General features: G+C 38.5%; 1 protein-coding gene across 1 annotated transcript; it reads right to left on the bottom strand.

Annotated features, from left to right (window-relative positions):
- Positions 1-95: 95 nt before the first annotated feature.
- Positions 96-14,615, bottom strand: ccdc146 (coiled-coil domain containing 146). Its single transcript, XM_016550716.1, has 18 exons — positions 14,584-14,615; positions 13,962-14,114; positions 10,302-10,594; positions 8,766-8,823; positions 7,706-7,882; positions 7,542-7,615; positions 7,228-7,455; positions 6,937-7,123; positions 6,047-6,139; positions 5,285-5,455; positions 4,792-4,880; positions 4,486-4,650; positions 4,110-4,334; positions 3,790-4,018; positions 1,540-1,593; positions 1,213-1,350; positions 660-908; positions 96-357 (listed from the first exon to the last, which is right to left on the bottom strand). Exons 2-18 carry the CDS (start codon positions 14,109-14,111, stop codon positions 157-159), a joined length of 2,781 nt encoding a protein of 926 aa, XP_016406202.1. The 5' UTR covers positions 14,112-14,114; positions 14,584-14,615; the 3' UTR covers positions 96-156.
- Positions 14,616-16,167: the final 1,552 nt, after the last annotated feature.

Below are 16,167 nucleotides of genomic sequence, written 5' to 3'. Positions count from 1 at the left end.
ACTGGGCTGCTAAGCATTGAAATTAGACCCATATGATAAACAAGTCTTATGTTAGCATCACTAGTTCTGAGGAAATGGACCAGATTCCTCAGGAATGGGAGCACATCTGGACTTTTATTTTTGTGTCTGTAAGCATCATGAGTTTGCAGACTCACTCTAGATCTCAATAGGTTTGTTTTTTGGTTTGCGGATGTGGCGAATGTTGGCACCACGTTCGGTGGGTTTAAAGGGGGCCAGGGCTCCGTAGTGTTTGGGCACTGGCAAAGGATCGTCAGTGGGGATGTAAGCATTGGGTCGCAGTTCAGCCGTGGTGTAAACACCGTTTGGAAGCTGGTTCCACTCGTCTTCCTCAGCCAGCTAACAAACATAAACATAGAAATACATCAGTATCACACAAACATGATGCTAATAGGTGGTTTAAATATTTACCCAAATATTTAAATCAAAGTACGATTCCAAACGGAGCATTAGCACAGACCTGATCCAACAAGACAGTCCTTATAATGGTAGAATGAATTTAAATACATCAATCACAGTCGAGAAGTTCATAAAATGTTTATCTCTATAAGGACAAATTTCATGAAAACGTGTCCTTTGTGACCCATAATTTCATATTTAATGATGTTTACTGTAAGATTTGAGTGCATTTGGAAGCTTACCCTGGCTTTTTCCTCTGCGTCTGCCTGGCGTCTGTGCTGATCTCGAAGGCAACGCAGCCACTCGTTCTCTATGTTGTCTGAGGGGGGCAGGCCTTGTTCCACACTCCTCTGACACAAGTCCAGCTGTAGTTCCTTCTCTTTCATCTCCTGCTGTAGGGTCATACACTCAGCTTGTCTCATGGACAGCTCTGCTACCACTGCCATCATTTTACGAGTGCGCTCCCTGATCTGAGCCTGCAGCTCGTTCACCTAAAACACAAACATATTCTAAATGAATAAAACTCCTGGCTACATGACCTTATGTGTTTACAGTAACACAGCACATTAGTTTAGTTAAGCTGAAGGACAGCTTGTTTGTTAAGGACAGCTTGCTATGGTTCATTAATGTGGGCAGCCAATGTTTTTTGGAGACTATGAGGTCTGCAGGGTGTCAAAGCATCAAGTATTTTGTATTGTGGCTTACCACTTTGAGGTCCAGTGTAAATGCTGAGTCCTGAAGCAAAACCAACCATGTTGCTATGCAGTGTTAGAGTAAATCTGTCTGTAAACTTACTTTCTTAGCCAGATGCAGCGTGTCTTCTTTACCATTCTCAGCTTTGATTTGGATGCGCTGGGAAAGGCGTGTAACCTGCTCATACACAAGCTCCATTTCCAAGAGCTGAGCCTCCTTATCCGTCAAATGCACCTCTAACTAAACACACACACACCAGTGAGTGACATTAACTTTTCCTTTTGATTTTTTATCTATATGAGTGCATATTTTTCCAACTATTCTAACAATGAAATGTATTAAACCAATATACTGTATATGCTGTACAAATATATGTATAACGAACTAGGTCTAGAATAGAAATAATTAATAATAATAATAATAATAAGTATGGTTCACACAAGCCTTTTCTAGCTCAGTCAGTCTGTCTTTCGTCTCAGACAGCTATGGCACAGAAAAAAACAGCCGCACCATCAGGACACAATTAAAACAGTGGACTCATTTAAAGCCTCTTTGCTCTTATTACACAGATGCACAGACTGTGTGTATTGTGTGAGTGTGTTTGTATCCCTCTGTGAGTCATTTGGTTAAACGCCATCAGGCTGGCAGCTGGCTAGATGTGTCATTGTGCTTTTCAGTCACTAAAGACAACATTGCAGGGCTTCCGGCTATGTCACAACAGAGAAATCATCTGGTGTCAACATGAGGTGGGGTACTTGTTTTGTTGTGCTCAATTGAAGGCCAAATTATTGGAAATGTCTTCACAAAACATAATAAAGCCAACCGAACTGGATTAATAATTTGCCTATACTGTCAATTATAAACCGCCAGATTAAAACCCAGTGTTAAGCATCTCAACAAAGAGGAAAAACTGAAATACAAGTTAGATGTCCAAGTGGACTTGATCTGGGAGAGACCTGAAAGATATCAACGTTATCCAAGACTACAGCCAAGGAGAGTGACACTTGCAACACCAGCTGGAGCCCACAATAAACAGGCCAAGGGCTGGCGATAAAGGTCATCTTTTAGTTCTCCGCAAGCTGAAGAATAAAAGCCTTCTTAAGCAATCTAATGCATCACAATAATAGAAGGTGGGCTGGTGAAGACAATGCTTGGGGTCGGAGTCTTAATCCTTGTTTCTGTTTGGCGGTTGTCCTGACATTCCATTAAGAGTAGGCTGATTCTCTTGGTTTGTTCAGAGTCTTGTGTTAGTACAGGACGCCTTGTGATGCACAGTAAGAATTAAGAGGTCATCACATCACAAAAATATTTCTTACCTTTTATTTCTTCTTACACTTATACTTGGTGTACAAAAATAAAGTTGTTGTATGCTGTTCAAGGTTTGGGTCGGTAAGATTTTTTAATGTTCTTGAAAGAAGTCTTATGTCATTTATTCCTGTGATGACAAAGCTGAATTTTCAGCAGTCATTGCCCCACTCTTCAGTATCATATGATGCTTCAGAAATCAGTCTATGTTGATTTGGTGCAAGAAACATTTCCTTTTCTTCTTATTAAAGCAGATTATACTTAACATTTTTGTGGAAATGATACATGTATTTGATGAATAGAAAGTTCTAAACTGCATTTATTTTAAAAATATATATTTGGTAACATTATTCAAGTCTTTACTGTTACTATTGATTAATTTAAAGGGGTCATATGATGCGATTTCAAGTTTTCCTTTCTCTTTGGAGTGTTACAAGCTCTTAGTGCATAAAGAAGATCTGTAAAGTTGCAATCCGACGAGTGCTTGTGGTGTTCGGCCAATCAGAATGCACTGGGTCAGCTGGCCAATCAGAGCGGACTGCGCTTGTCAAAGGAGGGGGCTTTGTAGAAAACGAAGCGTTTGAGAGAGGCGGGGCATAGAGGACCTACAATAATGTACAGTATTTGAAAAATAATGTGTTTTTTGAACATGAAAGCATGTCAACATATTCTGTTACACCAAATACACAAAATAATGATCTTTAAAATAGCATCATATGACCCCTTTAATGACCAATGTTAGTGACCACAACTTTTGGAACGGCAGTGTAACTGACATTTTCAGTGTAGCAATAATGTGTTGGACATCAGGAAGTGTTTCTCAACATCAGTATTATGTGGAATTTGTGACAAATGTAAATGTAGTGAAAAAAATTGGGCTTGAACTAGTTTGGCATTGCACACAGTGTCTGGGGACATAATATGTTTTTACCCTTACTTTAAGCCCTACAGCAAGGATGAGAACTAGTAACTGAGAACTCTGCTCTGATGCAGTAGATGTTTATATGAAGAGACTGTGTTGATTAAACACAGTGGGGTATAAAACTATCAAGGAGCTTCTTGCTAAGATGGTTTATATCAGTTTTATCTCTCAGAAGGAACTATAAATGGTAAAAACAGCACATCTGTGAGTATGTGTGCCACTTTAGAGGGCAATAAATGTTTGGAATAGTATATACAATCTAACCTTTACTTACATTCCACTGCATTATAGTGTGTTGGAACTTTTTTATTTTTTTATTTATGTATCTGTGATATATCATCTCTTTGGATGCTTTACCCAAAGCTGGAAGATGCCCTGAGAAGTCACTCACTTTTTTCATTGTTGTTTTAGACAAAGGTTGCACAGTGGTTTCAGAACTGAGATGCAGATACCTGTATCTGTAATAGGATGCTTTCTTCCTCCTGGGCCCGTTTGCTGGACAACTGTTTCCCGAGAAGGTTATTCTGTCTTTTTTGCTCCTTCTGTTCAATTTTCAGGTTGCTGATTTCATCCTCCATGTTCTGTATCTTCAGGTTGCTGTCTTCGATCATTTTCACCAGCACATTTAGCTTCTCATAGAAAATACACAATTCCTGCTCTTTTTCTACAAGCTGCACGGCCCTGACAACACAAACACAGATACAAAGTTATGGTTCAAATCCCACCCCAGACTGCGAGAATTCACCTGACAGATCTTGTATCGTTCTCTCACCGCTGGTTGCGCTCTTGCATAGCAGCCTCGTAGCTCTTGCACATATGCAACTTTTTTTGCTCCAGCATGTCGATTGTGTCTGTGAGCCTGCCGAGGTTCAATTTCTGCTCCTCTCGTTTCTGGTGCATTTCTTGCAGAACCTGTAACACCCGTGAGAGCTCGTTCTTCATACGGTCTCTGAGCTTGTAGCTGTGAGAGTGTTGTAGACGGGACTTTTGCAGCAACCTAGAGTGAAACCAAGCATGTTAACCAATAATAATAATAATAATAATAATAATAATTATTATTATTATTATCTTACGGTGTGATTGTAGACAGATTGTAATTTGTAAAAACAAAATACTAGGTATAACATATAACGTGAGAGCTACGGTACTTGTCTTTGTTGATAGCAATCAATTGCAGTGTCTTAAGATTTTCTTCCAGTTTAACCAGCTTCTCTTGCACCTCTGCCAGGTTCTGGTTTGAGATGTGGATCAGGCTCAAGTATTTGTTCCGCTCGCCCTTGGTGACTTCATACAGTTTAGCAAACACACCCAGCCTGGTGAGGGTAAGAAGGCACACAAGTACACATTTACGGAACAGACTACAAGCTAACAAACTTGATTCTTTCTATATCAGGTCAAAGTTTTAGCTCTATTTCAGCCTGTCTATAGAGTATGTGTCAATCACCAGTAAATACCTTGACTGGGTCTCTTGAGTCTGTTTCAAGTGTTCTTGAATAACCAGTCCTTTCCCCTGCAGATCTTGCTTGGCACGCTTATATTTTAGCTGCAACAGCATTCATATCAATAAGCAAGCATAACTGAATAGCTCACCCAAAAATGACAATCCTGTTGTGATTTTTTTTCACCCTCATGTTGTTCCAAACCCGCATTAGAAATAGGCAACATTTGAAATCAATATTGACTTAAAAAAAACACATATGGACTTAGAATATAGCAATTGCTTTTTGGCATTTTTGGGCCCTTCTCATTGTATACTTACTTTTCTCTTCCATAGAAGAAAGAAAACTAGATAGGTTTGAAATGATATGAGGATGAGTAAATGCTGAAAGGATTTTAATTTCTACCTAGAATGATTAATACGTTGGTTTGCTCTTATAGAGCTCAGAAATAAAATCACAGGGCAACAGTGATGCTGATATAACTGTTTTGGATTGAGAAGAATGTAACCTGTGCTTTGAGCAGCTCACGGCTCTTCTGCTCTCTTTCATCTGCTTTAATAAGTATGAGATGATGAAGGTGATGAAGCTCGTCTCTACGGCGATAGGACTCTCTAATCAAAGCCTGTTCCTGCTCCACGTACTCTTGAACCAGCTGGACCTTCAGATCTGCCACAGACTGCTACTCTCTCACACATACACACATGAAACATACAAATGGACACAAACCAAAGACAATAGAATATCCAAGACGTGTCACTCCTATAGTTTTGAATGGGGGGGAAATGCAATGCTCAGTATGGCTGCTCTATCGAAGGAAGCCCCGCCTTCTGAATAAAAGAATCAATGAAAATCTAATAGTCAGCGTGTCAACTGCAGCTGCCGTTAGAAGTCTCGGTTGCTATAGAAACCGTCAGCATTCTGAGATGTGCGTTTAGGACTGCGCATACACACTGGCTGGTCTAACCTGAAAAATAATTAACACTATTTGAGCAAAAGAAACAACATTTATGAGACCATTGTCAGATTTAATTGGTGATTTCAAATATGAAATTTAAATTGTAAGCTTGGTGAACAGTTTTGGAGAATTTGATGTTTCCCCATTCAAAGAGATAGGAGCTGCATTTGCATGCCCGAGAGGTGTTTCAAAGATGGTCACCGAGTGACATGACTTGCCTTAAAGGGACTCGGACACAAACTCATTTTGAAATGCATCTTGCCACACCATTTAGACATTATGTAAACTAAAAGCCACTTGTCATTATGTACATACCTTGCTAATCCAACTACGTTTTAGGTTTTCCACTTCCTTTTCCAGATCTCTTCTTCTCTGCAACAAGCAGTCACCCTCTGGGACTGTCTCTCTCTGCATAAATTTTTTTTTTAAAAAACATAAAACAGGCAAATTAAATGTGACTATAATTTAAAAGAAAGTGTATCTTGGGTCATTTTTTTTTTTGGTGTAAAAGTTTTTTAAAGATCACCTTTGAACCGTCACTAGATTTAAACAGTGTGATAAAATATTCATTGTAGGCTCTCAGTTAAAGTCAGCTCATAAAGCTTCATGCATACTAACTATAAAACTATAATGTTACCATATATTACCATAATGCTGTTTAAAATAGTTTTATATAAGTAAAGCATGTCAAACCATAGGGCATCAACTTCCCAAATGTATTTCTTGACAGCTAATTTCTTCATGCCAGCATAAAAGATAATATCTACAATTTCAATGTCTCCTTTTTTTCCTGTTATTTTTTCTATTGTATTGAAAAGATTATGGCGAAAATATGGCGTAACTGGATGTTTGCGCACAAGTGCTACTACGTCATTTCTCTTACATAACAAAAATCTCTAAAATCCAAAGGAACTAATAGTTCCTGTTATAAAAAAAACCCATGATCAGCTGTTCCATACATAACGTGAGAAAGAAATGATTGTACAGCAATTCTGAAATGTAGGATGTCCCAAAATATTTGCATCTGCGATAAATCGTTCTAAAGTAAATGTTACAAAATCCTGGAAAATCTGAAAAACACTCTTACAGTATAATTATTGATATAATTAGGATTTTTTTATTAGGACTGTGTGTAAGCAGCAATATTGCATCTAAAGGTGAGCGTCTAGATGTATTTATTAGATATTAGATGCGTTTTGAGTCACCTGAGCCTGCGTCCTCTCATGCTGCTGTTGAGTGTTAGCAAGAGAGTCTCTGGCCTGTTTCAGCTGCAGTTCATTCCTCTTCAGGGCTCGCATAAGCTTGTCTTTCAGCCGCGTATCTCGAGCCAGTTTATCACGCAGAGACTTGCACTCAGCAACAATCTGCTCCATGTTGATATCCAGCAGACCCCTGCAGTCCAAAACAATCAATACAGTAGATTTACTCAAAAAATTGTTTATATGACTTATAACACAGCTATATGACCAATTTGCAAACAGATGTCTTCTTCCAACCTTTGATCCATGAACATGGCCTCTTTTTCTTTGGTCATCTGCAGTTCTTTGAGGAGTCTGTCTTGTTTGTTCTCTGCAGCCACCAGCTGAGACTTGTGGCCTTCTAGTTCTCGTACTACCTCTCTTTTGGCCTCCTTCACCTCCTCACACTTAGCTTCCATCCTCTGCTGATGCTCCATGTGCTCCATACGGTGTTGCCCTATTACTGCAACCTGCTTCCCCAGCTCCCTATGACACACAAACAGATACAGTGCTAATTAGTCAGTCAAACATTTCCAGTGTTTTGTGTAACTTTGCTGGAACAAGCCACATACGATTTCTTGTGGGCAATCCTGTCGATCTCCTTTCCCAGTTGAACAGGTATGAGAAGCACCTGAGCTAGCTCAGCCTGGTGAAAGACATTGCTAACATGTGAAATCCACATCCTAAAGTTCACAGGACAGATACTCCAGCCTAGTGATTAACAGGTCTTGCTTACCTCATTGCTTTCAACAAGATCTTTTAATTTCTCCAGCTCATGTTGTTCTTTCTTTATATGTTTGTGTTGAGTCTCCATGCTCTCACTTAAAGTCTTCACTTCCTGTCTAAGCTGAACCACCTCTTTCCTCACCTCCTCACAACTGTTCTTCATGGCAATGTACCTATTTTCTAGCTCCTGAGGACATACAGGACAACATAAATATATACAGAGTGACCCAAACATTTGTGACCATATTGAAAAACCTAAGATTTAAACAAGATTTTGAAACAAACTAAAGGAGCGGATACAATTTCTGCCTTTTTTTTTTTTTACAATATTCAGCTGTGATAAAGATGATCATGAATCACGATGATAAACACACACACATACATATATACATATACATACATACATATATATATATATATATATAGCATCTCTGGAGAGACCTAAAAATGGCTGTCCACCAACGTTTACCGTCCAACCTGACAGAACTGGAGAGGATTTGCAAGGAGGAATGGCAGAGGATCCCCAATTCCAGGTGTGAAAAACTTGTTGCATTTTTCCCAAAAAGACTCATGGCTGTATTAGATCAAATGGGTGCTTCTACTAAATACTGAGCATTTTTCAGTTTTTCTTTTTTAATAAATCTGCAAAGATGTCAACAATTCTGTGTTTTTCTGTCAATATGGGGTGCTGTGTGTACATTAATGAGGAAAAAAAATTAACTTAAATGATTTTAGCAAATGGCTGCAATATAACAAAGAGTGAAAAATTTAAGGGGGTCTGAATACTTTCCGTACCCACTGTATATATTCATTCATTCATAACTTGTTTATAAATATTGAAATTAGTTAATAATATAAATATAAAATAATTTAAAAAAGTTTCTGTGTAATGTTCTACACGCACCTTTTTGAATTATAGATGAAGTAGAAAGATTTGATGTTTTATTATTGCAGAATTGTGTGTGTGTGTGTTTTGAAGCATTTCAGTCTCCCTAGTGAAACAATACGATTTGTCTGGAATACCCAGTGATGAATTCATCCTAAATCATCATGGTCCCAGCAGTACTTACAGATGGTTTAGGTTGTTCCTGGTATTCTTTCTCAAGACAGAGCTTCTCCTCTTTTAGACTAAAAAGGAGAAACAAAATTCTGTGAAACAAATTTCATGCATTTTACAGAAATCAGGACGTGAACCTAATCAAGATATGAAGCAATTCATACAAAAAGGAACTCAAATATGCATGATACAAACTTTGAGAAGCAAAAAAATAATTATTTTTAAGCACACAGGATATTTCACAATTATAAATGTGGCTAGGGTTATTGAACATTTTCATGTGTACAAATATTGTAGCTGAATGCAAGTACTGCTGTTAGCATGAACCGAACTGCCCCAACAAAGAAGATTACAGTGAGCAAAAGCATGCTGTGCAAAGTGAATCTATGTCAGTTTGGCTAAGGATGAAGGATCCACTCAGGACATGCTGTAATAGCCACATGTGTAGAAACGACATCTGGCTGTAATATGCCTGCAGTATGAATTCCTGTCTAACCAACTTACAAACATAAAATACATCTCTAGTACAGTGGTTCTCAGACGTTTTAGAAGTTCAAACTTAGAAGTTCTTAAATCATAAATTTTTTGTTAACACGTTAACACAATCAGTAAATTCACTGTTACGACTGGGTGCTTTTTGTCAATTAGAAATGTTTTAATGATTGATTGATTGATTGACTGACTGACTGACTGATTGATTGATTGTGGCACCTTTAACATATAATGCCATGGAAGCAGTGAGGTTTTGATCAATCTAATTTACCACACCAAAATATTACAGGCCTGATTTAAAGGGATAGTTCAAGCAAAAATTAAATTTTTTCCAAATTCGAAAACAAGGTGCAGCGAATGCTACGTCAGCAGCATCATGCGCATGCGTTGTTTACATGCAGAGGAACGCACACATCGCTGTACTCTCCATAATGGTGGATGATTGATCATGCGCATGCGTTGTTTACATGCAGAGGAACGCACACATCGCCGTACTCTCCATAATGGTGGATGATTGGGAGGAGAAGAATTGTTTTTCATTAAAGTCATTATTTTTGTTTTCTTTGTGAACAAAAAGTATTCTCGTAGCTTCACAAAATTATGGTTGAACCACTGATCTCACATGGACTATTTTAATGATGTCCTTACTATGTTTCTGTGAGTGTGCCTTGAACGTGTCAATTGCGTTGCTCTCTATGGAGGATCAGAAAGCTCTCGAATTTCATTAAAAATATCTTAATTTGTATTCTGAAGATGAATGAAGGTCTTACGGGTTTGGAATGACATGAGGGTGAGTAATTAATTACAGAATTTTCATTTTTAGGTGAACTATCCTTTTAAGATTATTAGTAGCTTTTGGCCTTTTTTAAAGTTATTTCACATGTTTGTTACAAAAGGTACTTAGAAAAAGGTACAGTGTTCTTTTTTTGATTTCGGACATGGAGGCGAGTGTTCGGAGGGATGCAGATAAAGTACCAAACACCTCTTCTTTTTGCATATTTTAAATGGAGCCTAAGCAGAGCCACACATCTTGGTATAGTCCTGCAGAGCATCTTACCACTCAAACTGGAACTGCATCTGGTATTCTCTTTCTTCCTCCTCCTTCAGCTGGTTGTAGTACTGCAGAAGCGTTTGTTTTAGTCTGCTGACCTCTGTGTCTGGTCCCTCAGGAAACAGCTCGGCCTTCTCCAGCTCCTGCTTCTGCTGATCCAGTGTGGTGCGTAAGGCCTTTGCCTCCTGCAGCAGATGCATTTCTGTTTCCTGAGAACTTCTTAGAGTTTCATATAAGAGGTTGAAGCTGGCCCTAAGACGAGCCATTTTCTCACCGCTGATCTTTCCCATGGAGAACAGCTGAGGACAAACACGAAAAAAGAACTATCAATGATCCAACAGCCAAATAAACATTAGCTTAATTGCATTTCAAAGCCAAACAGGTTGATGGGGATTTACGGAGACTCATTTCAGGTGCGTCTTAGAGCAAATCCACGTGTGCCACTTGCATTTGAACTCCAGAATGGAAAGGATGGATCGAAGCTTTGAGTGTTGTTTATCTGACCACTGAAGTTGACATTTTCTATATAAGCATCTCTGATTATCAACAGAAAATCTGAACATGTGTGATTTTCTCCTTTATAGTGGAGACAAACAAACACAAGGTTTGAGAGTTCGTACCCAAGGATCCATATAATGTTGAAGATCTTTTTCTTGAGAAGCAGCTTGTGTGTTATCACTTCCTATTTTATAGCACTTTTATTTAGAGACTTCCTGCAGTGAGCCAAGGCTGGAGACTTAAAGCTGGTTACTGTCAAGTTTATGGGAAATCATGAAGCACACATGTGGAGGACCAGCTTTGAAGTAAGACACTGGAGCACATCTTACAATAGGCAGTTTAGGATAACATTTCTCTGTGCTGATCTATTAGAAAGAAAAAGGGAGTATAAAATGGAGTATATTGATGATAACAGACTTCTGCAGAAAATTGCAGCACCAATTCAATGGGGAAAAGAAACAAAACAAAACTGTGAAGCTATTTCTGGCAGACGTCTCGACACATCTGCTAAAGATTAAATAAATACTACAGTTTATGACACCAAAGTCCCAAACAAAGCTTGTTTGTATTACAGCCAATATTACAGTAAAACACTGCTTTGTGACAACAAATGATCCTATGCCAATACAAACACATTAGCAATACGTAATGCAAACACATGACAGTATGAATAAATTAATGATGACAGACAATATTTTGCAGAACACCACAGCATTTACAGGAATACAGGGAAAGAAATATGAATTTTTTATGTTCAAGTTCACCCAAAAGTTAATATTCTGTCATTATTTATTCACCCTTGTGTTGTTTCAAACCTCTATGACTTTTTTTTCCTTTCAGATATAACACTTTGCAAAATTTTGACACACACAAAAAAAAAAACTTAGAAACTTTCTGGTCTTGTGTTCCACAGAAGAAAGAAAACTCATACAGGTTTGGAACAACATGCGGATAAGTATATGAAGACAGAATGTTCATTTTTGAATGAACTTTCACTTTAAATCTAATTCAGTTTTAACAAAAAACTCCAACTAGTGCCTTCTCAGCACTTGAATTGCTTATCTGGCTCATTCTTTCATATACTGTAGATTAAACTCAAGGTAAAAAATAAAGACAAACATCATTCCTAAATACTGAGTCATAGTGCTGTGTTTCAAGACAAAGGGTGAGTGGTCCTATTCCACCAAATTCTTCCTGCGTTGATGTCGACTGTGCAATTATGCAATGCAAAGCTGCCCCACCCACACTTTCTTTCTCTCTCTCTCCTCTGATATTAATGGCAAAGCTGTTGCACTTTGAGGCAGTTCTCGGTCTCAGTTTAGATCACTGTATTTGAGAACATGAAACTGGTGTACATGTGCTGTTCTCTGCTGATTGTCGTCTGGCAGGAGGTAGAGGCTTCTGGTAGTGGCCCCTCTGGGGTTCTGGACAGGGTGTCAGGAGGTTCCAGCTGCTCCCAGGTGAGACTGAAGCCAGCTGGGCAGTGTGAAGATGAGGAAGAGTGCCCGTACCAGATCACACTGCCACCGCTGACTATCCAGCTTCCCAAACAATTCCGACTGCTGGAGAAGACCATGAAGGAACTGCAAAGCTTGAAGGAGACAGTAAACAGGTTGAAGAGCTCCTGTCTGGAGTGCAGCTCACAGCAAGTGGACCTCAACTTGCAGAAGGACAGCGGAGACCCTCCGACAAACAGCGCAGAGCAGAGTCAAGGGGATACCAGAACGAGAGTCTACCGGAATGGGAACAACAGTGATAATGACATTGTACAACACATGCAGGTGAAGATGAATCGCATGTCTATCAGCCTGAAGAATGCACGTTCACAGATTAACTCCCTTCAGGGACGTCTGGAGGAACTTAACCTCCTCAATCTGCAAAATGTGGAGGATATAGTGGACAGAAAAGTTGAGAACATTACCGGGATTGTCAACAAAATCAGCAGCACTTGCACAAATTGTCCAGGTCAACAACAACAACAACTTCAGCGTAAGTTAAATTAAGTTAAATAATTCTACTTAAAAAGGCTCAATGCGAGTATATTTTCATGAATACCATATGGACTTCTGAGTACTATCCGACAAACTACAGACAAACATTTAAAAATGTCAAAATGATGATAAGGCCAAAGAATTATGCACCCTAAGCCAAATGAAGTATAAATGAACAATTCTTTTTGGGGCAGTTACGCACTTTTCCTCAAGAACAACTTATAAAGATATAGCTTGTGATTCATTACAAATCCTCAAACGTTAACAGAACTGCATTTAAAAAATAAAATGTATAAATTTTGTATTTGCAAAGCACATCAAAATGCTATCCATCATCTAGTCTAAATATACCAGATCTTGAGTTATGGTTTCATATTTTTGTGTATGTGCTACTGCCATCTTGTGTTTAACTGGTTTACTACATCACCCTCTTTATAGACTCCTGATAAGTGCATTTTTTCCCCCGTGTTGATGTATTTAGTGGGACACACTGAACAGCTTTTTAAAATAGCTTATTTTAAAATTATTTTAAAATAATTTTTTATACCGTTCATAATTCTTCTTTATCTTCAAAATGTTCTGGTGGACTTTTTAAATTTTAAATATATATATATTTTTACTGTAGGCTAGATGTTTATACAGATGGCTGAACGCTAACAGACATGGACTAAAGGCCCATAAGGTTGATAAAAAGATACTATACTATATCTGTGACATTCAGGCAGGAAATGTACAGCATTTATTTTGAAAGCATGGGATGATTTTTTAAAGGTTTTTAAGTACTGCTGTGTGACTAGACCCTGATGAAGTTTTTTTTTTTTTTTACCAGTCTGAAATGAATAAGTTTCAGGGTTTTTTCTAATCATTATTAGCCAACTTTTTAAGAGACTGTTTGTACATTGGAGAAATTATATCAAACACCTCAATTTGTGCTTTTAAAGGTATTCATATTTTTTATAAAACAAATAAAACTGCATCTAAACATTGAGAGTTGGTTTTGGACTTTCTCACACACAGTCATTCGGTTGAGCACATTTTTGTACTCAACTCAATTCTGATACCACACTGTATGATGAATACACACAAAAAAAAGCCTTTAATCACATTAGTGTCATGGTATTTTACCAGTTTTGCCAATTTAACAAGATTAATTATTATTATTTTAAAGAGCTTCTACCTGTTCCAGGTCCTGCAGGGCTGGATTTGATGATATGACAGCAGGTTGTTCATGATGTGAATCAGCTTCTGGAGCTATTGCAGAAATGGGCATGGCCCTCTCACTGGAGCCTTCCTCCTCCTCAGAGCTCCGCCCCTCTGCTTGACTCATGAGCTACAAATAATACATTTACTTTTAAAGACAGTCATACGAAAATTATATTTTAACCTGCTAAATCAGTGTTTCTCAACCCTGGTCCTGGGCGCCCCCGTGACCGCGTATTATTCGCGGTAAAAATTAACATGGATTGACAAGGAAATTTAGTAATTACACCATAAATGCAAGACAGTCATACGAAAATTATATTTTAACCTGCTAAATCAGTGTTTCTCAACCCTGGTCCTGGGCGCCCCCCAGCACTGCACATTTTGTGTGTCTCCCTAATCAAACACACCTGATTCAACTCATTAGATCATTAAAAGAAACTCCAGGACCTGAAATGGGTGTCAGATAAGGGAGACATAGAAAATGTGCAGTGTTGGGGGGTGCTCAGGACCAGGGTTGAGAAACACTGTGCTAAATCAATGCATGAACTATTTCCCACTGCTTTACATAATCTTGACCCTGAAATCTGAAACTACACCTCTGCATGATTTAGAGCAGGGATCCTCAACTCTGGCCCACGAGATCCACTTTCCTGCAGTAGATCTAACCTTAATCAAACACACCTGAGCATGCTAATCAATATCTTCAGGATCATTAGAAAATCACAGGTAGGTGAGTTTGATCAGGGTTGGAGCTAAACTCTGCAGCGCATTGGCCCTCCAGGGCAAGTTTTGAGGAACCCTGATTTAGAGCAAGTTCGTGGCAGCTGTAGACAATTAACCTCATTAATTGGGACACGTATTTAGTGGAGGCTGCTCATTCTTCCAATCACAATAACAAATGATAGTTATCATGACTCAACATAACAACGCACAAACGGACCCCGCACAGAGTATTTCAGGTAAATGTTAATAATTTAAACAATATTAATATACAGTATTAGAGTGTTAAATATTGTTGTAGTGTAGTATTTTTATAGTATTAGGCAGCATTTCTGTATTTTAGCACAAATCTTTGCCGTGTTCACTTCCAAGCTGCTAAGATGGTCTCAAGCTCTTCTGACCCACTTAATTATAATACAAGCATTTAATGTAAACTTTCTACATCTTAGTCCGTTTAGTAGTACTGTATGTCATGCACGTTATGTCTTCCGACGCGGTCTTTATAACTTACCGTAATATTTAAGTTCTTTAGCTGTGGTGTTTCAATCTCTGTCGTTTCAGTCACTGTTTTCCTGCGCGCGACGCGGTCTCCATAGCAACTCCTGCAGAGGGGATCAAGCGCCCGCGCAGCTGCAGAGCCACGTTGAGCGCTTTAGGGGGTTAAAATTGTTTCTTTTTTCGTCAACGTTTCTGACAGTTTCTTAACGACTTTTTTGTTTGTTTTTTGTTTTGTAGAAACTGATAAGCGCTACATAAGCGTATTTAAACGCAGACAGCCGTTAACGTTCTCGCCGAACCGCCAGTACGTTTTGGCCGTCGTCTTCCCTCTGCAAAAACAGGACAGCTGTGAAACTGGTAAGGACCCATGAGAGATGCTTTTCCATACTGTATGAAAGATTTAAAGTCTATATATCTATCCTGGTTTATTATGCAGAGAAAACTCATGTCTATGTGCTTGAAAAGGTGTATTCTTTTTGGCTTGGAATGGTGTACTACATGCTGCTATTGGTATTGCTTCAGTCTGTAGTATGCAAAGTTTTTGTCAAAACCATAACTTCCTATGGTTTTCAAAATGTCCAGTTGAGCAGACTACAGAATACCATGTTCCACAAAGGAATACACCTGTGAAGAATTTATTTAGCTATTACTAAATATAGTAGGTAGTATGTGGTACATTCTGTAGTGTTAGCATCAGTTTTGAGCATCCTGACTGCACTGGCCTCAAGAGTGCAAATACACATCAAGTACATTATTTGTAACCGCCTGAACTGATGGAATTGTGTGACTTTACCAGTCTTGGCAGATGACGGATCTTCTAGAGCATCTTCACCTGCTCATGCAAACAACAGAAGAGAAATCCGATATGATTACACATACAGGTAAAGTTGATGTGTGTGTGTGTGTGTGTATTATTTTTATTTATATTATATAAAATTTTCCCCCTCATGTGTTTCTCTCCC

This window comes from Sinocyclocheilus rhinocerous, unplaced genomic scaffold (genome assembly GCF_001515625.1).
Source record: "Sinocyclocheilus rhinocerous isolate Xijiao unplaced genomic scaffold, SAMN03320098_v1.1 scaffold3117, whole genome shotgun sequence".
NCBI lineage: Eukaryota > Metazoa > Chordata > Actinopteri > Cypriniformes > Cyprinidae > Sinocyclocheilus > Sinocyclocheilus rhinocerous.
The sequence above is the reverse complement of the archived record's forward strand: the minus strand, read 5'-3'. Positions and strand labels throughout refer to the sequence as shown.